This window comes from Mirounga leonina, unplaced genomic scaffold, assembly GCF_011800145.1.
Source record: "Mirounga leonina isolate KUSES-001 unplaced genomic scaffold, KU_Mleo_1.0 Mir_126, whole genome shotgun sequence".
NCBI lineage: Eukaryota > Metazoa > Chordata > Mammalia > Carnivora > Phocidae > Mirounga > Mirounga leonina.
Genome location: NW_023270314.1, coordinates 24543762 through 24566369, shown reverse-complemented (window position 1 = coordinate 24566369; position 22608 = coordinate 24543762). Strand labels below are relative to the sequence as shown.

Here is a 22608-nt window from a genome sequence, read left to right as displayed (position 1 = left end):
AACCAGTCTCTTGTTTGGAATAACTGTTCATTTACAGTTCTCTCCATAAGAAGAATGTGTGTTTTGACATTTTCTGTTTTCCTACTAAAGTCCTTCCAGAAAGATGTACCTGCTACCATTTATGCAGATCATTTTAGAAGGTTGGAACTTTAAGTGATGTTCATTTAGTGGGGAAAAACATAAAAGGAGGGAAGAACTTGTCCAGAGTCCTCAGATAATGTCTGGAGCCCAAGGCTCCTACTTTGACCATGTGTACTACCCCATACATTCGCCAAGAAAACCCTCAACAGCTGGGCCTGCATGGAGTGGTTATATTTTAAGATTTTTTCACAGGGGTTACAATATGACAGTCCCCACCCCAGTCAGGCGCCAGGATAAAAGCAGGGACTTAAAACATCATCCCCTTTCTTCAGCCTGAGCCATCACATGCTTTCACAATCTCCTAAGCTCCCCCTAGGCCCTAAGCCAGGGCTTGGGCAGAGAAATGGAGGGACAAAGAAATTAGTTACATCGCCACCTGAGAAACCTCAGAGGGGAGGACCCAGCCTTCGCCTCCCTCCTCCCAAGTGCAAAATGTGTAAACAGAGTAAACGGAAAACAAAAAAGTGCAGTCTAAGTGGCTCCCTTTCCTCCTCCCCAGGGTTAGGGGGAAAAGAGTATAGAGGAACATAAGAGGCAAGTCTGGCTTTTCTATTGCCTTACCGCTCGCTGAACATAATGGGGTGAAGCAGGAAGGGGCCAGTTTGCCCGTACCCACAGCTCTAGGGTAATACTTGTCCATTTCCACAGCTGCCGGTAGCCCTAGAATTTATCAGGTGAATTGGTCAGGGGTCAGACTCCCTTGAGCCTGACTTAAGGCTGGGACAGCCCCATCTTTCTCTGTTGATTATGTGGCGCTTATATATTATTTATATAAATAATTTCTCTATGTACAGGAGTAAGAGTGGTTTTCATGGAGGGAGGGAGGCTGGAGGCTGCAAGGCTTCACCACTGTTGGAGTTGTCCAGTTCAGTGCTGTCACAGTCTGAGTCCTCGTTATTGGGAGGGCCCTGTGAAGAAGAGTAGAAGTGCAGTGAGGTGAGGCTCGGTAGCTCTTGGCGTTACGGATGGATTCCTTCAGGATCCTTCACTGAGGTCTTTGTAATAGCCCGCAGCTCGCTGATTTCACGGTCTTCGGATTTCAGTGGCTGAGGCCATGAAATGCCAAGGCACCAGGTTCCCGGTGTCAGGATTTGTCCCGGCTGGGATTTCGAGCTATCGTGCAAGCAACACTGCTAACCTACGAACCATACCATATGCTCTATACCTTGGGCCTCTCAAAGTCTGCCCTGTGGATATTTGCTCCTTGGTACGGGAGGAACTGGGCTCCCATACTGAGTGACTTGGAGGCTAAATACCTGTCTTTCTGCTGTCTTCATCTATCCGTTAGGTCCTAAGTAACTAAGCATCTGCTCCTTAAAGTATCTAGTTGTCTCTGTGACTCACCTGCTCCCCTCTGGGTAGGTCCTGGTGTGGGATGGGTTGGGAGCTGGGTTCGGGGCCAGGAACCACCTCTGATGCAGGTGGGTCCAGTGGGATTTCTGAGCCCTGGGAACACATGTCATCAGACCGCTCATCTGGCCGCTCATCGGTGTTGGTACTGCCAACTTCAGGTGTACCACTGGGGGAGGGCTCACTGGCTGTGCCCTCCTCCCCATCAGATGGATTCTCGGAGCTGAAGGTGGACAGTGACTGGCGCATGTTCAGGCCTTGAGGCCACCTGTGTGTTGGAGAGGCCGGGGTCACGGTTGGCACACCGCAGCCCCCAAAGCAAAACACTGTCACCCCTCCCGTGCTGTGTCACTCACCTCTGGCTTGAGGGCAGCTCTACCTCACTGTCCACCTCTCCTTCCTCTTCCTCTGATGAGATGCCACGTTTCTGCAGGAGAGAGGAGTGGACTGTGGTCAAAAGCGGAAAGAGGTCAGCAAGGGCCCAAGAGAAGGGAACATAGTCAAGGGGTAAGTAGGGAATGGCTTCAGATGAAGACCTGATACAGGAGATGGGCTATGGACGAGGGCCCCAGGGAGAGGAGGAAAGGGCAAGAGCTTCAGCACGCCCCGTACTTTACCTGGCTCCGGGTGACGGCAGCCCTGTACAGCAGCGCGGCTGGGGTCAAGTGCTGGGACCCAGCCCGGCTTCCTCCCCGTCCCGCCGTCCCTTCCCTTCCAGTTCCCAGCAGCCCCACAATGTCACCAGGCCCTGCTGGTGGAGGTGGCTCCCCTTTGGCTCCCCCAGGTGAATCTGGGCTGGTGGAGCCAGGTGCTGAGCCCTCACTTGGCGGGGTGTCTCCCCGGGCTGGAGGCGGTGAGCCAGGATCCCCAGCTCCCCCTGTGGCCCCGCGGCCCCGGGCTCCCAGTGCTGCTGACAGCAGATCCGGGGACGATGAAGACATCTTTCGCAGCAAGAGGTCATGGTGGAGCCCACGCAGGGCCGGAGGGCAGGCCTCCCAGGCTGAGGGTCCCCCTCCTAGCCCCCCTGGGCTGCCTAGTCCCCCAGGTTCATGGGGTGGCAAAGCTGCACGAAGCCCAGGCAGGTCTCCACAGCTGCCCTTGGCGCTGGCCTTGCGGTGACGAGTCTTGCCACGACGACTCCGTCCTGGTGAGGGGGGGCCCTTAGGACACCCGGGAAGCCCCACCCCACTCAGGGCAGCATCAAGTTTAGGTAGCAAAGATTCAGTCTTGAGGATATCTGGCCTGGTAGGGGAGGGAAAGTACAAGTCTGAGATGAGCAAAGTTACCAACCCGAAAGCCCTCCCTAACCTCGGGTAGTACAAAGTCCTTCTCTCCCCCCCCCCCCCCCCCCCCCCGCCCCAGCTCAGTCTTCTGGGCATCCTTGCTCTCCATCCCTGCTTCTAGCACTCCCCCTGCCATTCTTAAACCTCAACACTTCTAAACTCTGGTCCCACCTTTTACTGTGGGGTGACAGTTTCTGTGGGACATTCCTCTTCTTGATGAGCTTCTCCATCGTGTTCCCATGCAGGAGGCCTCGGGAAGGGTGTGACTTAAGCAGACCTGGGCATCTCCGCTCTAAAGCTTGTTCTCTCCTAAAGACAACATAACCTCAATTGGGCATGTGATCAGACAGAAAGGGGGACCCAGGCTCAGTAGGTTCTCTGTGTCACAGCTCCATGAACACAAGATTTGGTGCACAGGGCGCGTACGATTACCTGAGCAGCTCCCGCTCCTTGAGCTCCAGCTGCAACATGAGGGCATTAAGTTCCATGTACAAGTTGTTGGCTCTCTCCAGCTTCCGTTCGTAGTGCTCCCTGATGTCCAAGGCGTGTCTGAAACAGGCAGAAGGGTCTCTGAGGTGAGCTAGCATCACCTGGTGCCGTAATTGGTCCCAGTCTCTGGGAACTGGTCCACGGTCCCTGCTGTTGACGAAATCCCCTTCCCAGACACAGGCCCACACCTGAGCTCCTCCCTCCTCCGCATCACCAGCTCCTCTTCTAGGCGGTGCAGACAGGTCCCTTCTGACTTAATTTTTTCAAAGTGCAGCTTTACCTCTTCACGCCACTCTGCCTAGGGGGTGAAGAGACAGGGGTGAGGGACCTCCCTTGAGCTGCAGACAGGGAGCCAAGTAGGAGCAGGCACGGGACTGGTCAGGACGGGGTCTCGGCCCTTAAGAGTGAACCTACCACTCTGTCCGCCCCTCCCCACCTCCCCTCAGAGGGCCTCGTCCTCTCTGCAGACGGGGGAGTTGGGGTACGCCTTTTCCCGCCCACAGCACACCTGGGACTTAAAGTAAGTCTCCTGGGGCGTGGAGAGGACGTCAGCCGAGGCGATGTCCAGGTGCAGCAGGATCTGGCGGAACGACGGACGATTTCTTGGTTTGCTGTTCCTGGAGGGCATGGAGTTTGGGGGAGACGGAAATTTTAGGGACGACCAGAAAGGAACTAGAGCATCCTTTCCCAAAGTGGGCCCTGCAGAACAGCATCCTGGAATGTGCTCTGTGACCGAAGCCCCTTGTCCACTAGCTTTACTATCCGTTAGTACATCGAAGCCTGCAGTAGGGAGACCTCTTTAATCCTATTTTCCAGACACCTTTTTCTGAGTAACTCCATTCAAAGAAACACACTCTGGGAAATGGTTAACCAAAGATTAGAAATCTAGTCAACCTCCCCTCAAGTCTAGGTTCCAAGCAAGGCTGGAGGACCCTCCTTCCTGTGTTCTAAGGCAGCCAACTCGAGGCTCCAGCCGCCCTTCACAGGTGCACCCCGGCTGCTCTGGCTAGCTGGGACTGGTGTCCCCCTTTTACACACCAGGAAACGGGCTCAGGGAGGATGGCACTTGCCCAAGGCTGCACAGAGTTTTGTCTCAATCATACGAGGGAGTTCTGTCCCTCTTGCCCTGTTCAGGATTCTGGGCCCGGAGGCCTGGGTCCTAGGTGCCGTCTAACCGCCAGAAACCAGCCGTGGCTTTCCAGCTTTGCCAGGCCGTCCTTACCAACACTGGCGAAGCAGGATTTTGAAGCCGTCTGGGCAGCTGGAGGGCACAGGCAGATGGAGACTGTTGCTCCCCACACCCCAGATGATGGCTGAGGAGTCTACGTCTTTGTAGGGGATCTCACCAGTCAGCAGTTCCCACAGCACCACACCAAAGGACCTGGGGAGGAGAGGGGACATCCCTTGGGAGGGGCTCCCTCCAGAGGCCCTGGAAGCCCCTCCTTCCCTGGGGTTGGCCACCTGCCCGTCTCCGTCCTCAACCTGGCCCTCACCAGATGTCGACCTTCTCGGACACGGGCTCGTTGCGGATCACTTCAGGGGCCATCCAGGCTACCGTCCCTGCAAAGGACATCTTGGTGCTCTTGTCACTCAGCTCCTTGGAAGTGCCAAAATCGGAGATCTTCACCACATCGTCGTACGTGATTAGCATGCTGGTAAAGATTGTAGTCAGCTGGGGGCCAGGCCCCTCCACACCTCATCCAGCTGCAGCAACTCTAACTTTCTCTTTTAAGTCATTGGGGACACCCAGAGGCCGGGGGCTTGCCACAGCCCTCCCGAAATAGGGCTGTCATTTGGGAGGGGTTTTTGAGATGGCCACACGGACTTAGGACAGGGTCTGGAAGCAGGGAGACGGCTACACTGACAGGTGAGGTCACCTGCAGGAGACCATGCACATCAGCTTCTCTGTGCTTGCTGGCTTACTCACTTGGGGGACTTGAGGTCTCTATGGATAATCTTGTGCAGGTGCAGGTAGTTCATGCCACCGGCGATGCCCATGGACCAGTCAACCAGCAATGAGGGGGTGACAGGGCGGCCAGCCCGCAGTACCTCATACAGCTGGCCCTGGGCGCAGAACTCCATGAGGATGCAGTAGCAGGGAGCCTGGGTGCACACGCCCCTGGGGGCCAAACAGTGGCGTCAGGGCCTGGGCCAGCCTCGCGTGCCCCTGATTCACACTTGGAACCCCGTTCCCACCCAGCCCCTTTGGGCATCGCCTTTAGGGAAGGCGGGGGGCCTGACCCCTGCCGCCCAAGCGGCTCCCTGCCCACAGCCCCGGCTCCAGCCCCTGCCCCGGACCTTACTTGAAGGTGATGATGTTGGGGTGCTTCAGCTTCCGCAGGTGCTTGATGTCCGTCTCCTTCAGGTCGCGTACCTTCTTCACAGCCACCTCCTCCCCGTGGAAGCGCCCCAGGAAGACAGCGCCCTGGGCCCCTGAGCCCACCCACTGCAGGTCCAGGATCTCCTCAAAGGGGACCTCCCAAAGGTCTGTGAACAGGAGACGCAGTGCCACAAGGCTCAGAGAGAGCCACGCCAGGCTCTCAGGATGGTCAGGCCCGGGGAGAGCACTGGGCCGGCTCATAGGACTCGGCGGCCGAGGCCGGAAATGAGCCGCAAGAGGCCAAGGCGGCGAGGTCTGAGGGACCCGGTGAGGAAATGAGCGGGCGCCCTGCGGAGCAGGGAAGCCCAGGGCCCATGGGCGGAGGAGGGGCCGCGGCTGCGCTCTAGGGGGACAGGGTCCTCGGGCGATGGGATGGGGCTGTCCGACAGATGGCGGGGAGACGAGGGCTCGGCCTACCTTCCTGCTGCTGCTTGTGCTCTGTGGAGTAGGCTTTGCCGATCATGGTCCAGACGGGGCGCAGGCAGCCGAAGAGCCCCTCCAGGAAGCCGCTGCCGCTCTGACACTGCAGCCGCACCTCGTCGGCTCGGGCGCGGGCCGCGCGGCTCTCAGGCGACCCCGGGGCTCCCCCGGGGCCCCCCGCGTCCTGCTCGTGCAGCTGCAGGACACTATTGGCAAAAGGCTCAGGGGGCGGCTCTCCACCTGGGGAGGGGCTCGGGCCGCCCCCCCCCTGCCCACCGAGCGGCACCACATCTCGAAGCACACACTGGGTAGGCGTCAGGTCCTTCTCCGGGGTGCAGTCGGAAGTGTCCGGGTCGAGCTTGCGCATCGACGCCTCGCTTAGGGTGGACACGAAACCCCCGAAGGAAGGGGAGGGCGTGCGGGTCTCATGGAGGCAGGCCATGGCCTCTGGGCCCGGGGGCGGTGGCGAGCGCTGGGCCCTGTGGGAACGGAGCGAGGCCGGGTGGTCAGCCTGGGGTGCGCCAGCTCGGAGGGCCTCACCTTGGAGGCAGAAGCCTGGTGGGGGAGCTGGGCTCCCAACGGCCCTACTGGAAATAGCACTTGAGCTTCCCTCGCCTCAGGTACCCGTCGCTCTCCGCGTCTCACCTGGGACCCATCTTGGTCACCTGATACACGGGCTTCTCTCCAGCGTCTATTAGTAACGTACCTGAGGGTCATCCTCACGTAGACACGGGGAAGAGCCCCGCTCAGGTACGGACTGGTAAGATCGGTCGGAAACTCGAGTACTGTGGTAAACAGGCTCGGCCCCTTCTCCTTGTAAGATGACTGTAGTTCCCCTCTGGAGCTCATATTTCTGTCACCCGAAGCTCCCACGCACACGCGGAGGGCACCGAAGCGTCTCGCAGACACACACCGTTTGCCCAGCCTTAGGCACACGATAGTAACACCCCTAGGTCTCCCTCACCCTGAAGCACACCCAGGTGACACGCAGGCACTCCGAGCTGACGTTCCTGGGCCTCCACAGGCTAGTGAGGCACCTGGGGCCCCCCCTCGAGTACTTACACGTGAGACGGCCGAGGCCCCCCAGGAGCACTAACCTCACGTGAGGGTCATCCTAAGGCACACTCGGGGCTCCCATCTGGGTCTCCCTCTCCAGTGCTCACAGGCACACACCTGGGCCTCGCCAAGGTAAGTGAAGCCTGCAACCCATCAGCTCTCCTATCCCCCGGCACAGTCGGGGGTGGGGGAGGGGGAAACAGGGCAGAACCATCCAGTGGGGGATACGGAAGCGGTGTCAGGACAAGCGGGAGCCTACTGCTTCATCCCCCTCTGCCCTGACGTCTGTTCTGCTATTCCCCCAGGGGGTCAGTTACAGAGGCCCTGTCTCCTTTCCTCTTCTCCACTGCCCCATCCCCAGCTCCCAAACCAAGTACCAGCTTTCCAGACAATGGAGAATTGTCCCGATTCTCATAACTAGGTGCTATTTAAAAAGTAACCATTAAAAAAAATCTGAATTCTAGGGACGCCTGGGTGGCTCAGTTGGTTAAGCATCTGACTTCAGCTCAGGTCATGATCTCAGGGTCCTGGGAGCGAGCCCAGCATCGGGGCTCCTCACTCAGCGGGGAGTCTGCTTCTCCCTCTTTTTTTTAAGATTTTATTTATTTGACGGAGAGTGAACGAGAGAAAGCACAAGCAGGGGTGTAGGAGAGGGAGAAGCAGGCTCCCCACTGAGCAGGGAGCCTGATGCGGGGCTCGATCCCAGGACCTTGGGATCATGACTTGAACTAAAGGTAGATGCTTAACCAGCTGAGCCACCCAGGTGCCCCTCAAATAAATAATTTTTTTTGAAGATTTTATTTATTTGACAGAGACACAGTGAGAGAGGGAACACAAGCAGGGCGAGAGGGAGAAGCAGGCTCTTGGCTGAGCAGGGAGCCCAATGTGGGGCTTGATCCCGAGCCGAAGGCAGACGCTCAGCCGACTGAGCCACCCAGGCGCCCCAATAAGTTTGTTTGTTTTTTTTTTTGACAGAGTGCACACAAGCAGGGGAAGCGGCAGGCACAGGGAGAGGGAGAAGCAGGCTTCCTGCTGAGCAAGGAGCCAGACTGGGACTTGATCCCAGGATGCTGGGATCCTGACCTGAGCCGACTGAGCCACCCAGGTGCCCCAAATAAATAAAATCTTAAAGAAAAATCTGGGGGTGCCTGGGTAGCTCAGTGATTAAGCATCCAACTCTTGATTTTGGCTCAGGGTCTGAGATTGAGCCCTGTGTCAGGCTCCATGCTTAGAGGAGTTTGCTTCTCTCCCTCTCCCTGTGCGCTCTGTCTCTCTCAAATGAATAAATGTTTAAAAATAGGATCTCAATTCTAGCCTTGCCTCTTACCACATACTGGCTGTGTGACCTCGGGCAAACCGGATCTGGGCCTCAATTTCTCCATCTGTACAAAGGGATAAACTAGCTGTCACTCAGGCACAGCGAACTCTTCAGTCTATACCAAACTTGTCCAGAGCTTGGCATCTGGAGTCATTCTAGCCTTCTATCTCCCTCCACATCTCGTCAGCTAACAAATCATGAGATGTGAGGATTCCTGAGGACAGTGATGCTCTAACTGTTCCTCATAATAGGGTCCTTCCTGAACGCCTGCCATCAGAGCCTCCGAATCACCGCGGGAGAGGAGTGACAGGAATCTACACATAAAAAGGGGGTCACCGGATGATGACACAGACCGACACAGAGGTTTGGCACTTCTGATGGTATCAGCTCTTTTAAGACATTTTCCAGGCTTCTCAAGGATTTTTCAGTGGCTCTGGGTGGGCCTGAAATCTGCATATTTAACAAGCACCTTAGGTAATTCCTACTTGAATTTGGCCCATTTGAAAAGCTCTGACCCAATGCTGGTCTGTTCTCTCCAGTCCCATCTTACTGTCTTAATTCAGTCCTCTTCATCTGTGTCAGCTAGCCCAGGACTGCCTCTTAGTCTCCCAATACTTACACAGGCCCCCCACCTCCATTTTCCACCATCCTTTAGAAGGATCTTCCTAAAACACAAATTGGCCAGCACCCCCTCTTCTGCTTCAAACCCTTTAATAACCCCCTACTGCCCTTGGTGCCGCAGCCTTATCTCCATGCTCTGGTCGCTCCCCAGCCTCGTCTCCCACCGCTGTTGGTACCCGGGCCACACAGAACTGACATCAGGCTACAACAGGCTTTGTGCCAGGGCACCTAATGAGAATGGCTAACTCTTAGGGAAGGCTTACTATGTACGTTAGCCTCTGTCCATAGGCGCATTAGCTCATTTAATCCTCAAAACGAAACTCACCCCAAGAGACAGGTATTGGATAATCTGCCCAGGGTGCCCTCTCCTAGGAAAAGGCTCAAGCTCCGCCCCGGGCGTTCTCTGCATGGAAGGCGCCTCTCATGCCCTAGCTCTCCAAATCTCACTTCATCCTGCAAGTCTCCCTCTCTGCGCATCCCCCCCCCCGCCCCCCGCTCTGAGCTGATGTCCCTTGTGGGCTGGCACGGCCCCCTGTACCTCCTCCGTCATGGCTCCCATTATCCTGGAGGCACTGTGTGCTCAGGCGCCCGGCCCCTCTGACAGCCTGCACTCCCTGAGACCCCGACGCTCCCGCAGGGATCCCAGGCTTCGCACAGCACGCGCGCGCAGGCAGGACGGTCGTCTTAAAGGCCGCCCCTACCCTACGGACGCAGTAGCTCCTTGGCTCTTCACCACCACCCAGGGAAGGAGCTGTTACCGTCGGTCCCTTTATATTCTTGAGGAAACTGAGGCTCAGAAAGCTTAAGTCACAGTCAGATCCAGCCTCTGAATCCTCAACATAGCCTACGAGATAGCGGCGCCGTGGAGGGATTGGATGTACACCGTAAGGCCAATGACAAACACAGGCAAAGAATTTACTCTGCAGGATCCTAGGGCTTTCGCCTGCGCCCCCAAGCCGGGCCTCGCGGGCGCTCCCGCCGGGCTGGCCGGCCAGGAGGGCAGGCTGGATCGGGCCGTCCGCGGGTCCCGCGGGAAGCCCCAGCAAGGGCCCTTCGAGGCGGGGAGGAAGGGGTTACGGCCCCAGCGCCCGCTCCCCCTTCCCGACCTCCTTCCCGGCCGTCACGTGGCGCGGGGCGCGTGGCTGGAACCGGGGCGGGGGCCCGGCTGCGGAAGGAGGGGTCCGGGTGGGGAAGGGGAGGGGACTCAGCGAGTTGGGGGAAGCGCTGGGCGCTGCGGCGTAACCATGACGACTGGGCCCGAGGCGGCGTGTGAAGTCACCAGGACAAGATTAGCCCAGAGTCACGTGAGCGGCGGGGGCGGGGCTGCACCTGAGCTCCGCCCCTGACCCGGGCTGGCCTAGGCGCTGGTGGCCGGGATGGCTGCGGGGGTCGCCGGCGTGGACCCCCTGCCCCTTCATCCGGCCGCCTGTGTGCTGCCCGCCTTCGCATACCTCCCTCGACCCCTCATGCAGACAAATCTTGGGCCCGGGCACCGAGCGGAGGGAGAGCGATAGGTGTTGGAGAGAGGGGACTTGGGTTGGCCTTGGGGCAGCAGTGCCACAGAGAAAGCAGGCGATGGGGAGATAGGGAGACGGACACAGAAAGGGCGACAGGCACACCCAGAAAGCGGAGGGGGTGAAGGGGGGGGGCGCAGCGGAGAGATTCAGAGACGGAAACAGTAAAGAGCAGGGAGAATCAAATGGGAAAAGGATGGATGGAACACCTGAATTTGAAAAGCAGAGAGGAAACAGAGAAAGTAGCGGAGAAAGAACCGGAAAACGCGGAGACCATCTGTGCCCTTCCCAGTTCTTTCCTATTTAGAAGCTGAGCCTTGACTAGGCACAACACCTGGATTTTTAAAGGAAGTTCTCAGTCCTCATGTGGTGTTTGGCAACTAGGAGTTTTAGGCAGAGAGAGGGTGACATGCTCAGGCACTTGCCGCCAAGCCTCCCTCCAGTTCACCAGGCTTCCCCAGAGGCCTCGCTGGTATCCAGGGCTAGCAACTAGGGAGACAGGGAGAGAAGCCATTTCACCTGTTTGTCTTTTAGGGCAGTGGGAGTACCTGAAGAAGTAGAAGATGTGATCTGGGGAAAGGGAGGGAATCTAGCCAGGCTCCTCAGGCCACCCCCATCCTGTTCTTAGGCTAATACAGCTCCTCCAGATTGACCTGAGGGAGTCGGGGAAAGCCAGGCCCCAGGGAGCTACAGTCAACTGGAGATTCCTCTCCCAACACACAGCCCCTCTCAGTTTCCTTTATCTCTGACCTGCCAGCTGTGTCCCACTGCCCCCCAGCTGGGCCCTGGCGCCGGGGCTTTGGGGGCATATCATGCTAGGAGCCCCTGGCCTAGACATTCGGTCACCCTGGGGGAGGGGAACTGTCTCCCTGGCCATCAATTATGCAGAACATGGAGGAAGGGCAGAGATGTGACAGGAGGGGGTGGATATCTCCATCATTCTGTCAACCATATTTACCAAGTGCTTACTGTGCAGAATTCCAGATTGGGTGAGGGGACAGCGTGGTCCCTAAACTATACATCTGCCAGGGAAAGAGGCTCTCTGGACATCCTGGGAGGTCCTAACTCGGTTTCAGCTACCTGATTCTCTGCTGGTGATTCCCAGAGTGCCCCTTCAGGAGCCTGTGGTGGAGTGGGGGCAGGGAGGTCCCCCTGTTTATTCCTCCTCCTGGGTTCTCCTGCCTGAGGTGCTGGAAGCTTATGGCAAGGGAACCCTCTGAATTCTTTCTCCTACTGTCCTGTTCTAACAGCAGGATCTCAAGGCCGAGTTGCATGTCTGGCAGTCGTGGGGGCTCAGCTGAGAGGCCAGGCCATCTGTCTAAATTGTGGGTTCTCACACTGAGCACTCACCACTGTCCTGGACCTCAGTTTGCACTCAGGAAAAAGGAAGATTGCCCTTTTCTCTTGAGTGATGGTGGCAAGGAAAGTCTTCACAGGGAAAGGAAACCCAAAATTCTGGGGGGATGCTAGTTCCACCTCTACAGGCTTTGAGATCCTGACTGGACAAAGGACCGTGACCCCTCCTGACCTTGCCTCCTGGCCACTGGCTGTAGCTGTTTTTCTTTTTGGACACAGGATTCTTCTCAGATGGAAAGCACTACAGCTTTCTCAGTGCCTTCATCAGGGGGAAATGTCTTCCCCTGAGAATTTGGGGTAAACTGGAGATCACCCGTAAATCCAGCCCCCCCCCCCACCTCATACAGGTCAAGCCCTGAGACCCCCCTCACCACCACCACCTCTTCTTCCCATCAGCTGGGCAGTGACAGGGGGTGATGCTAATTAGGGAAAAAGCAAAACTTTGGATTTGGAGAGAGCTGTTTTGCCACGAGTTAAAGAATGTTACCCCTCCAAGTCTCCCAAGCCTACCTTCTGGGGTGGGGACGGTTAAGATGATGTGGGGAATGCCGTGAGCACAATGGCTGGCTCCTGGCTCTGTCCTCCTGGTTGGCTGGACACCAGGTCTGTCTTTGTGGATTCTGGAGAGGCCATCTCTTCTGTCTGACCAGAAAAAGGGAGACTGGGTCTCTGACCTTCTACTTCCACAGGACATTTCTCAGTCTCGGGTTCCAGGGAAACCAGGTCACAGTGGCAGTGGGGCGCTGGAGTCCCCAGTCACTACTCTCTTTGCTTCCAGACCCTCAGTCCTTCCTCTGCAGATCCTACCATTCCACCTCCTGTGGACTAAGGGAGAAGGCCTGCACTACATACTCACCCCCTGGCCAACATGGCCCAGGGTCATCCCTCAGCCCTACCCTTTAAGGTCAGAATGAAAGGGAAGGGAAAGGAGGGGGTAGGAGCAAGGTATGAAGGGCCACAGCATCCCTCCTACTAAGGCCCTCAGGTGGACCTGAAAGAAATTCAGCACAATTAAGCAAATAGTTCCTGAGGTGGATGTGCATTTAAAAAGATGTGGAAGACAAAAAATCATAAAGAAATAAAGATATAAAAAGATCTGGAAAGACAGATACCAACGTGTAACAGTTTCTAGGTAGGTGGAATTGTGGGTATTTTTATTTTCTTCCTGTGGCTTATCTATATTTTCTAATATTTCAGTAATAACTTTGAATTGCTTTTAAAATCATAATAAATCAATTTTGAACTGAAAATGAGGAAATAAAAATTAGCGTGCCCATCCGTTCCTGTCACCTGGCTTGGGACAGTGGGTGAGTGGGTAGCCTGGGAATCAGAGAGGCTTGGTTGATGTCCTGTCTCTGCTCCTCACAAGGCAGGCAACCTGGAGTAGGAGACTTCTGAACAAACCTGTCTCTTCTTTCTGAACTGGAACTGAGGTACCCCTGTCATACAGTGGTTGTACAGTCTAGAACACGGTGGCTCTGGATCAGACGGGCCTGGGTTCAAGACCTAAGCTCTTCCCCCAAACTGCTTTTCTGACTTTGAACAGATTACTTCTTTAAGTTTCCGTTTCCTCATCCCTAAGACAGAGATGATGAGAACACTCTTCAACTCTTAGTCTTGTTGTAACACTAGTGAGATAATCCCAGTAAAGTTCCTGGCCCGGGACCTGGCACACAGGAAGATCCCTAGAAACACGAACCATGCTGAAAGTGCCTAACAAGCAGGAGCAGGGTTTCTTTTTATAAATATGATTCCCCTCCCTTCTTCCCCTTTTCCTTGTCTGCAGTAGAGAGGGTACAGGTGGAAAGGGAGGTGGGCAACACAAGGGGAAAAAGGAGAGCAAAGAAAGAAGGAACCCAAGGCCAAGGGCTCTTTGTCCTGGGTGATCCTTAGGCTCCTCTGCCATAGTGTCCCTGCCTCATCACCTCCCCCCAACACAAAGATGACCCTGGTCCTTCTAGAAGCAAATGAGACAGAGAGACCAGTCGCTGTGGCCAACCTCTCATGAAGCCCACGTGTCACCTGCTGGCCCGTCTCCACGGTATCCTCCTTCTGCCCCAGGAGGGACTCCTAGTCCCTTCCTCCTCCCCAGGCCAGGCGGGGGGTGTTGGGGGGTACTGCATGTGAGATGCCACTGGGTGAGTCTGGGGTGGTGGGTACTAGGATTTAGGGTCCTCTTCTTGGCAAAGCCAGATGACCACATTATCACCTCCAGGAGAAGGACGGGGAACCAGCCGTTGGTTTTGAGAGGGGTCCTGCCATCCTTAGCTGTAGGGACACACAGGACGTCCAAAGCCAGTCCTTACTTAAACTTCTTGCCTCCTCTGCCCATAACTGGGTTTAATTCGGGGATGGGTATTTAGTTGTGGTTCATGGGGGCTGGAGTTGGGGTATCACACCTTTGGTCTCCCCAGCATCACCTCAGTTCCCACTGGGAGAATGGGTGAGTGGCAGGCTCGAGAAGGCAAGCACTTTTGGCCACCCTGAAGTGTGAGATGGGAGAGAGCAGGCCCTGATGAAGCTCTAGGAAACTTTGCTGTCTGGACAGGAAGGCCAGGGAGCGCTTGAGCCCTTTCCTTCCAGAATCCCTTGTGCTTGCCTTCCCTTGGTGTTACCCTTGGGCTGACAATCAGAGCTCCCCAGAGACACGAAGTCCATCCTGCGAGTTGGAAGGGAAATGTCATTTGGAGGGAGGCACTGGTTGTGGCTCAGAGGACTCTGGGTGGGGGAGAGACCTCAGGCACATGCCTTCTTGGTTGAGAGCCACCCACCCACTCTTCTCCCAAGAGGGAGCAGGTGTGGAGTTAAAGTCCCCAAAGGTGGGACTCCTCCTTCTATGTTAAGGGACACCCCACCAATTTCCTTCCACTGTGTACAGAGCCTCTGACCCCTTCTCTTCCCTTCCCTCAGCCAAGGCCATAGTTATCAGGAGTCACAACTGTGTGAAACAGATTCTTTCTTATTTTTCAGCCAAGGAGTTTGAGAAATGTGTGGGGGAAAGGGAGGAGGTTCCTGAAAGGCCTGGGCTGGGGAATTGGGTTAGGGGAGCCAGAGGAGATGGAGAGAGAGGGAGAAAACCACAAATGAATGGGGGAGGGGAAGAAGCAACAGCTGGATGGAGAGGGTGAATACCACAGCTGGAGGGGATTAGGGGCATCAGCGGGAAGGGGAAGAGGGCCATCACCTGGGCATCCAGGAACAGGTGCTCTCAGCCCATAATCCTCAGGTGCAGAGGGCTGGGTAGGGGAGAGGGGCTGGTGGTGAGGAGGACGGTGGGCACATCAGGCCCTGTCCTTCCTTTCCTTCCCTGAGGGGGCCCAAACTCTTCCTCCTCCTTCTCTCTCCCCCTTCTGGAGGATGAGTGGGAGGAGAGGAGGATGTTCTCTTGCCCGCTGTCCTTTAAGTCTGTCCCCCAGTCATCCCCCCACCCCCACCCCGTACGGTCCTTTCCAGCTCTGGAGGCCCTTCATCTCCAAGCTGGGCCGCGGCGTCCCTCCGCTCCGTTCCCCTCCTTCCCATCCCCACAGGCGTCGGGTCCAGGTCCCCAGTTTCCTCCGCCCCACAAGCTCAGCATCCCCGCGCCACCCTACCCCACCCCGCCACATCTGCATCCCGACCCTCCCTCCGTACCCGGATCCCTGGACCCGGACCCATCCCTGCCCCCCACCCCCCCAACTCGGCCAGGCTCTCACCTCAGGGGCTCCGCGGCCGCAGCACAAAAGGCGGCGCTGCTGCAGCTCGGCTCCGGATGCTGCTCCCGCCTCCTCCTCCTTCTCCTCCTCCTTCTCTCCTCCCCCCGCTGCCCTCGACCGGACCCGGGGCGCTGTCACAGGCGAGGCTCGTGCGGTGTCCGGGTGCACGGGTGTCAGCCCCAGCTTTCTCCCCCCACCCCCCGACCCCTAGCCCCGTCCCCACTCGGCTTGAACTCCCGCTCCTTCCAAGGCCCCCGCCCCTGGCCCCCCGGGACGGACACGCCCTGAGCGGGGGATGCTGCGCTGGAGCCGCCGGCCTCTTAAAGGAGCCTGCTGCTGCCATCCGGCGCGCTCCAGGCTCGTCGCTGGCCCTTCGGGGCCCCTCACCTCCCTGCAAGCGGTGTCCTGTGGCAGTCGCACCTCGGGCCTTACGCTGATTCCGCAGGAGCCCCCGATGACCAGTCTTACAAACTCCCTCCTATACCCTGAGACAGAAGCCCCTCAACATGGGACCCCCCCCCCCACCTGCCGCCCAGCGCTCTTGCCTTGCTCCCCCTGTCATGCCGGTCTTGCCAGATTTCCTTTCCCTAATTGTCACCACTCCCGTTCTACCCAATTGGAATCCACTCAGCTCAATGCCCCGTCCCCCTCCAGTGTTCCTCATTATCATTACAAGATTCCCCTGGACCTCCACTACCTGACCCATTCTGGAACACTCATTAGAACCAGGCATTTTCGTGATCTCTCTCCAAGGTCACAAGATTTTCCTACATCTTTTAACCCAGTGGTCGTGAGACTTTGGGGAGGAGGGACTGGAGCTCTGGGACCCAAACATGTGTTCTGCTCTGCACCCAGATTAGTGGATTCGTTTTAAGAGGCCAGAATCCTCTGTTGCTGTCTCTTCGGCTGAGACACCCAAGACCCACGGCAGAGGGAATGAGACCACGACTTGCGTTAGTCCTTCTAATCCTGTCGTTCCGCTATAGCCTGATTCTCAGGCTCCAGAGGGGGTCTCCTGGGCAGCTACAGAAAGGTTCAGAACTAGGGTCATCCTAAAAAAGGCTTTAGAAAAGAACTGAAACCAGACAGGCTGCGGGCCAGAATTAAGGGGAAGGGAAGTGAAGGGCAGCCTAGGAAGGAAGCAGGGGCTGTGAGACGAAGGCCCAAGGGCCAGGAGTTCAAGCCGAGGGCTGAGGGGCAACTGCCTGAGACGGACTTCCCTTGCTCCAGCGCTTGAGGGGCAAAGAACAGTCTCCTCCCGCGTACAGGTAAGGCCCAACCTCCCAGCCTGCAAAGAGCCAGGATCCGACAGCCGCCTCGTCCCTGGACCAATCACAACATTTCCTCAATAAAGAGGCGGAGCTAAAGGGGGGCTGACTCTTTCCTTGTCCCTGCCCCTCTCGGTAAAGTAACCAATCGCTATCTGCCGACAGCAAGTCAGCGCAATCGGAAATAACCAATTATACCGCGAAGCTTTCTGTGCATGCCTGACCCTGCCCCTCCAGCTGCGACAAAGATGACGCGCGAGCTCCTGGGTTCTGTAGTTTTCTCGCGAGTCAAAGGACCGGGTGCTCGAATTAGCCCTTACCGCCCCGCCCCCAGCCGCTTCCACTCTGCTACTACGCATGCCCACCCCGGAGAGCCGAGACGCATAAAAAAGGAGGCGGGACGCTATAACCCCCCCCCCCCCCCCAAACGGCCCTCAGTTAGGGAAGCGACAGTGGAGGAGGGCTTTGCTCCTCCCTGAAGGCGGTGCTGCATGCCAGAGCAAACCACGCGGAGGGTTGTGGGGCGGATAGCTCCCCTCCCGATGGAGACTCATGGAGTCGGGTGGGCGGGGGACTCCATGTCCCAGCATGCCCCGCGGCGGGCCCGACCGGCCGCGACTCGGGGCTTGGCCCCGGCCCTAGCTCGTCGGCGGTGTATTGGGGCGCGTAGAGGCTGTAGTCACGGTGGCGCCCGCGGGGACGGAGGTGGGAATGAGTGAAGAGGAGCAGGGCTCCGGCACTACCACGGGCTGCGGGCTGCCCAGGTGAGCCGCTTCGTACCGATCCCTGCCGGGCGAAAAGCGTGGCGCGGTGCGGAGGAGGTAGCGGCGCGGCCCCAGCATGCACCTGGCCTGAGGGTTGTTCCCGGCAAGCACTGGGGTAGTGGGCCGTGGTTCCCGGCATGCATCCCGGCAGGGGCTACTGCCTCCTGCTCTAAATAGTTTGGGGTTGGCCCGGTTCCCAGACTGCACTTGGGGCACTGGACTTTATGCTCTCGACGTTCAGTGCATTTGGTGGGTACCGGGTCCCTGGCCTGCACTGTGTCAGGGGACATGCACTTCCTAACTGCACTGGGGTACAGGATCCTCCTTCTTAACTGAGACAGGAACAGTGCATTCCCCGCTTGCTCTGGGGGCAGTGGACCCTGCTTTCCCAGTCTGAATCTCTACTCCACATTGAATCCAGCCAATGTCTGCTGTACTGTCCGGGGTCCCCTGGACCCTGTGTCCCCCATAGTGTGCCTGGGTCTGATATGACAGTGCTTGGCCAGGTGGGTGCAGAGTTGGAGGTGTGATAAGGGTCTGTGCCCCCCGCCTCCCCCAGTATAGAGCAAATGCTGGCGGCCAACCCGGGCAAGACCCCGATCAGCCTTCTGCAGGAGTATGGGACCAGAATAGGGAAGACGCCCGTGTACGACCTTCTCAAAGCCGAGGGCCAAGCCCACCAGCCTAATTTCACCTTCCGGGTCACCGTTGGCGACACCAGCTGCACCGGTGAGGAAGGCTTGGGCAGCCTGGCAGGGGTGTGCATTCACAGGGCCCTGTTGGCTTTGTTTCTTGGAGTCTCTTCCCAGTCCTTTTCTCCAAGGCCGGTGAGGGAAGGAGAGATTTCAGGGGAAAAGCCACTAACTGGTTTGGGAAAACGGGACTTTGAGGAGGTGGGTAGGACTTGGGAGAGTTAGAGGAGCAAGCAGGACTGCCACAGTGATCTGGCAATTGTCATCATCCTGGAGGAGAAAGAAGAGATAAACCGAATTCTCGGTGAAGTATTTGGGGGAGTCAGTGCCCGCTGCACTGGGCTCTGTTCCAGGTGCTTGATCAAATTCCTAGTTAACCTTAAACCACAGTCTAATCCAGTGACGTCGATGGTAGTATCCTCATGGTGAATATGAGGGAACTGAGGCTCAGAGGGATTCAGTGAGTGGTGTAAGGTCACGTGCCTGGGGGGAGTGGCAGAGCCAGGCCTTGATGCTAGAGCCTACCCTCTTTCTAACTTTCCCAGCCATCTCTATTTATTGAGAGAAAAGAAAGCGCTTCCCAGAGGAAAGTAAGGCAAAGAAAGAACCTCCACCCAAGATATCTGAGCTCAGGGACAGTTCTGCCTGGCATGGCTTGATTTGGGGAGCTCTGGGAAGATAAAAGCTCCCCCCTTCCAGTAATTAGTGTAACGCTTCCAGTCTTGGGCAGGGGCAATTGGTGAGAGGGGCTTGGTTGACTCCCTCCAGCTATGAGGAGAGAAGCTGTGGGATGCTGGTGTTTCTTCTGTCCTCCCAGTGACCTCCAGTATTGCCCACGCCCCTCTCTCAGGTCAGGGCCCCAGCAAGAAGGCAGCCAAGCACAAGGCAGCTGAGGTGGCCCTCAAACACCTCAAAGGGGGGAGCATGCTGGAGCCGGCCCTGGAGGACAGCAGGTGAGGGAGGAACAGCCGAGGCTTCCTAGAGGCCCTGCCAGGAACCCAGGCCCCTGCGCCACCTCCTCTGCCCAGTAGACCTGGCCTGGTGACACTTAGCCACCTTGACCTGGCCCCTTCCTGAGAGTTTCCTCTGGACAGAGCAGGATGCTGCCAGGCCCCTGCTGCTGTGAAGGATCCTTTGGGGGGACTGTCAAGGGGTTGTGGCTGTGGTTTGGGCCCAGGCTAGGGAGGGAAAGGGGTGGAGGCTGAGGCTAGAGGGGTTGCACCCCCACATGCCTCCTCTCTCTAGCAGGTTGCCCTTCCCTCTTCCACACTCACATTGGAATTTGTTGCCACCGTGTTTCTGGGTAGGAAGAGACCCTCCTTCCGCTTTTCTCAGTCTTCTTGATCCAGTGTTTGGCAGCAAAGGCTCCGAGGAGGAAAAGCTGGTGGTTAAGCTTCCCTGAGTCTTTGGCTCCAGTGGGAAGGAGTTTTCTTAGGGAGTGGGCAGGTCAGGAGGACCTGGGTCCCCACCCTCTACGCCCCCCACCCCCAACATGGGTGTGAATCAAAGGCCCCCTTCCCCTCGGGAAGTTCTTTTTCTCCCCTAGACTCTTCGCTGCCTGAGGACATTCCAGTTTTTACTGCTGCAGCGGCTGCCACTCCGGGTCCATCTGCTGTTCCAACCAGGTATCTTGTATTTCCTGCCTGCCTGAAGGGGGGAGGAGGGGGTCCTGGCTCCTGGCCCCCCAGCCCTTGGACCCAGGCTGGTCAGGCCAGGAGGAAGTCTGAGAGTAAACAGAGGATGGAATAGTTGGGGACCAGAAAGTGAAGAATTTGCACCAGTTGGTAAGCTCTTGGGACAGGAGGTAATTTATGATTTTTAAATAGCCACAGGGATGATGTTTGACCATGTTGAAGGGTCTTGCAGGCCCCATTTTCTTCTGAGTTGGTCACGTGATGGTCCTGTGTGTGCCTCCCATCAGGTGCTTCCAGGGACTGGATATACAGCCCCTCTCCCACTGTCCTGGCAAGGTGATGATCCTGTGTTTCCAGAAAATCTCAATGGGCCTGGGCCCTGGAAGAGACCTCACTTTGAGGGGGAAAGGGAGGAAGCAGCCTGGATGTTTGGATAGACAGCTCCCTGCCTGGCAGGGACTAGGGAGATGGTAGTGGGGACACCAGAGCAGGGCTTAGGATTAATGGGCAGCCACAAAAGGGACAGCCCCATCAGCTTTGGCCCTGGATGCTTGTTCCTTCAGGAGCCCCCCCATGGAGGTGCAGCCCCCCGTCTCCCCTCAGCAGTCTGAGTGCAATCCTGTTGGCGCTCTGCAGGTGTGCCCCCATCCTCATTTCCTGTGCATGCCTGTCTTCCCTTGAACCTGGGGCTGTGAGGGACGGTTATGTGGGGCTCTTACCCTGTTCTGAGGGCTTTTCCCAGCCCCCTTCATTCCTCCTCTAACCTGGAATCTGAGGCTCCCAGGGTAGGGGGGAGAGGATGTGAGGAGTCGTTTCTCACTCTGCCTTGTGCACCCGTGTTTCTCCCTCCCAAGGAGCTGGTGGTGCAGAAAGGCTGGCGGTTGCCTGAGTACACGGTGACCCAAGAGTCTGGGCCAGCCCACCGCAAAGAGTTTACCATGACCTGCCGAGTGGAGCGTTTCATTGAGATTGGTAACTGGGCCGAGGGGAGTTCTTACAGCTACTCCAGCCCTGCCCACAGGCAGCTCCTAGCCTCTCTCTGCTATGGCCCCACTCTCCTGGCTGAGACCCCCGGCTCGGCTCCTTACTCCTAGCTCCTTCCTTGCGCTGGCCGCCCCCCACCCTCACTGGCTGACCAGGTTCTTAGCTGCATGGCAGGTCCTGAGTTCCTCTTTCCAATTGACATCCCATGGGGGACCCTCAACCCAAGTTCGAGCTGGGTGGAAAGCACTGGGCCTGGTGGGAATCATAATCCAGCAATCCTCTCCCCACACGCAGGCAGCGGCACTTCCAAAAAGCTGGCAAAGCGTAACGCGGCCGCCAAAATGCTGCTTCGGGTGCACACGGTGCCTCTGGATGCCCGGGATGGGAATGAGGCAGAGCCCGATGACGACCACTTCTCCATTGTGAGTGGCTTGTGTGGGCCAGGCCCTGTGGTCCATCCTCCATGCCAGGCAGGGCACTGGGGACTTGGGCCTGTCCCTCGGGAGTGAGCCTCTCCAGATCCCAGGCCAGCTCCTGCCCATTTTCCTACCAGGCCCGGAGTTCCTTGGGCCCCCTGTCAGCCTCAGCTTTGGCCTGCCGGGTGAGTGCTGTGGGGAGCTGGCCCCGGGCGGGGGCCGTGGGGCCTGCTGTTGCTGGAATGAGGAAGGCTGCCTGGACACCTGGTCCAGACTCTGGTGGTTAGAGGGGGCCAACTAGGGGAAGGCGAGCTGGACGAAGCATTCATTCTGTGGGCTTTTCTCTCCTTGGCCTCGAATGTCTGTTAAAGGCCTGGGTCTCGGCTCACGGCTGCATCTTTCTCACTGTCCCCATCTTGTCAGGGTGTGGGCTCCCGCCTGGATGGACTTCGGAACCGGGGCCCAGGCTGCACCTGGGATTCTCTGCGAAATTCAGTGGGAGAGAAGATCCTGTCCCTCCGCAGCTGCTCCTTGGGCGCCTTAGGTGCTCTGGGCCCTGCCTGCTGCAGTGTCCTTAGTGAGCTCTCTGAGGAACAGGCCTTCCATGTCAGCTACCTGGATATTGGTATGGCTAGTCGGGAGGCCGGGGGATGGTGGGGACTGAGCCAGAGCAAGTACAGACGGGCCTGAAGGGGGTTGGGGAGGGCACGATGATGATGTGGATGCACCCGTCCCGGTGCTGCCTTCCCGCCCAACCCTGCCTCCGTCCTCTCTTTTGGTCTCCAGAGGAACTGAGCCTGAGTGGGCTCTGCCAGTGCCTGGTGGAGCTGTCCACACAGCCGGCGACCGTGTGTCATGGCTCTGCAACGACCAGGGAGGCAGCCCGTGGTGAGGCTGCTCGCCGTGCCCTGCAGTACCTCAAGATCATGGCGGGCAGCAAGTAAAGCCCCAGCTGGACTCACGGACACACGTCCTTGCTCCCTGCTCTTCTTCCCCCAGCCCTTGAGTCTGTTCAGCTCTGGTACCCCTGGAGGTGCCATCTCTACCTCTGACACAGACTGCCTGCCTGCAGGCTGAGGAGGACACTGGCCCAGGAGCCAGGGACCACGGGGCTTTGGCTGGCCCAAGATCCGTTCTCATGTCACTGGTCGTGATGAGTGGGAATGAAACCAGGGGGCTCTCCCTTAGAGCCCAGAATAAATGCGCTGCCTCTTGGATTCTGAAACCCTG

At 57.6% G+C, this 22608-nt stretch overlaps 2 protein-coding genes across 5 annotated transcripts; one reads left to right on the top strand and one right to left on the bottom strand.

Annotated features, from left to right (window-relative positions):
• Nucleotides 1–291: 291 nt before the first annotated feature.
• MAP3K12 (mitogen-activated protein kinase kinase kinase 12) lies at nucleotides 292–15791 on the bottom strand. Of its 2 annotated transcripts, XM_035002522.1 has the most exons (16): nucleotides 15113–15237; nucleotides 12439–12570; nucleotides 6369–6542; nucleotides 6061–6269; nucleotides 5567–5750; nucleotides 5191–5382; nucleotides 4757–4915; nucleotides 4486–4644; nucleotides 3772–3880; nucleotides 3452–3561; nucleotides 3207–3323; nucleotides 2946–3083; nucleotides 2109–2733; nucleotides 1848–1918; nucleotides 1486–1759; nucleotides 292–1049 (listed from the first exon to the last, which is right to left on the bottom strand). In XM_035002522.1, the coding sequence occupies exons 1-16, from the start codon at nucleotides 15118–15120 to the stop codon at nucleotides 951–953; spliced, it is 2760 nt and encodes a 919-aa protein (XP_034858413.1). In that variant the 5' UTR covers nucleotides 15121–15237; the 3' UTR covers nucleotides 292–950. The 2 variants fall into 2 exon arrangements, with proteins under 2 accessions (XP_034858413.1, XP_034858414.1); XM_035002523.1 differs by lacking the exons at nucleotides 12439–12570; nucleotides 15113–15237 and adding an exon at nucleotides 15621–15791 and having other exon boundaries at nucleotides 6061–6542.
• Nucleotides 15792–17319: 1528 nt separating this feature from the next.
• TARBP2 (TARBP2 subunit of RISC loading complex) lies at nucleotides 17320–22603 on the top strand. 3 transcript variants are annotated; one of them, XM_035002518.1, is made up of 10 exons: nucleotides 17320–17652; nucleotides 18212–18381; nucleotides 19195–19297; nucleotides 19874–19969; nucleotides 20542–20614; nucleotides 20833–20950; nucleotides 21257–21384; nucleotides 21516–21563; nucleotides 21802–22003; nucleotides 22165–22603. In XM_035002518.1, the coding sequence occupies exons 1-10, from the start codon at nucleotides 17600–17602 to the stop codon at nucleotides 22320–22322; spliced, it is 1149 nt and encodes a 382-aa protein (XP_034858409.1). In that variant the 5' UTR covers nucleotides 17320–17599; the 3' UTR covers nucleotides 22323–22603. The 3 variants fall into 3 exon arrangements, with proteins under 3 accessions (XP_034858409.1, XP_034858410.1, XP_034858411.1); XM_035002520.1 differs by lacking the exon at nucleotides 17320–17652 and adding an exon at nucleotides 17770–17901; XM_035002519.1 differs by lacking the exon at nucleotides 21516–21563.
• The last annotated feature ends 5 nt before the right edge of the window (nucleotides 22604–22608 follow it).

What these genes read in the sequence shown, in the direction of transcription:
- TARBP2 (XM_035002518.1), top strand. Translation starts at nt 17,600, where the DNA reads ATGAGTGAAGAGGAGCAGGGCTCCGGCACTACCACGGGCTGCGGGCTG. An exon ending in CCGGCCCTGGAGGACAGCAG is followed by an intron (nt 19,298 to 19,873) that starts GTGAGGGAGGAA and finishes CCCCTCGGGAAG; the next exon opens with TTCTTTTTCTCCCCTAGACT. An exon ending in ATGACGACCACTTCTCCATT is followed by an intron (nt 21,385 to 21,515) that starts GTGAGTGGCTTG and finishes TTTTCCTACCAG; the next exon opens with GCCCGGAGTTCCTTGGGCCC.
- MAP3K12 (XM_035002522.1), bottom strand. An exon ending in AAGGACCTGACGCCTACCCA is followed by an intron (nt 6,270 to 6,368) that starts GTGTGTGCTTCG and finishes TTTTGCCAATAG; the next exon opens with TGTCCTGCAGCTGCACGAGC. An exon ending in CCCAACATCATCACCTTCAA is followed by an intron (nt 5,383 to 5,566) that starts GTAAGGTCCGGG and finishes TTTGGCCCCCAG; the next exon opens with GGGCGTGTGCACCCAGGCTC.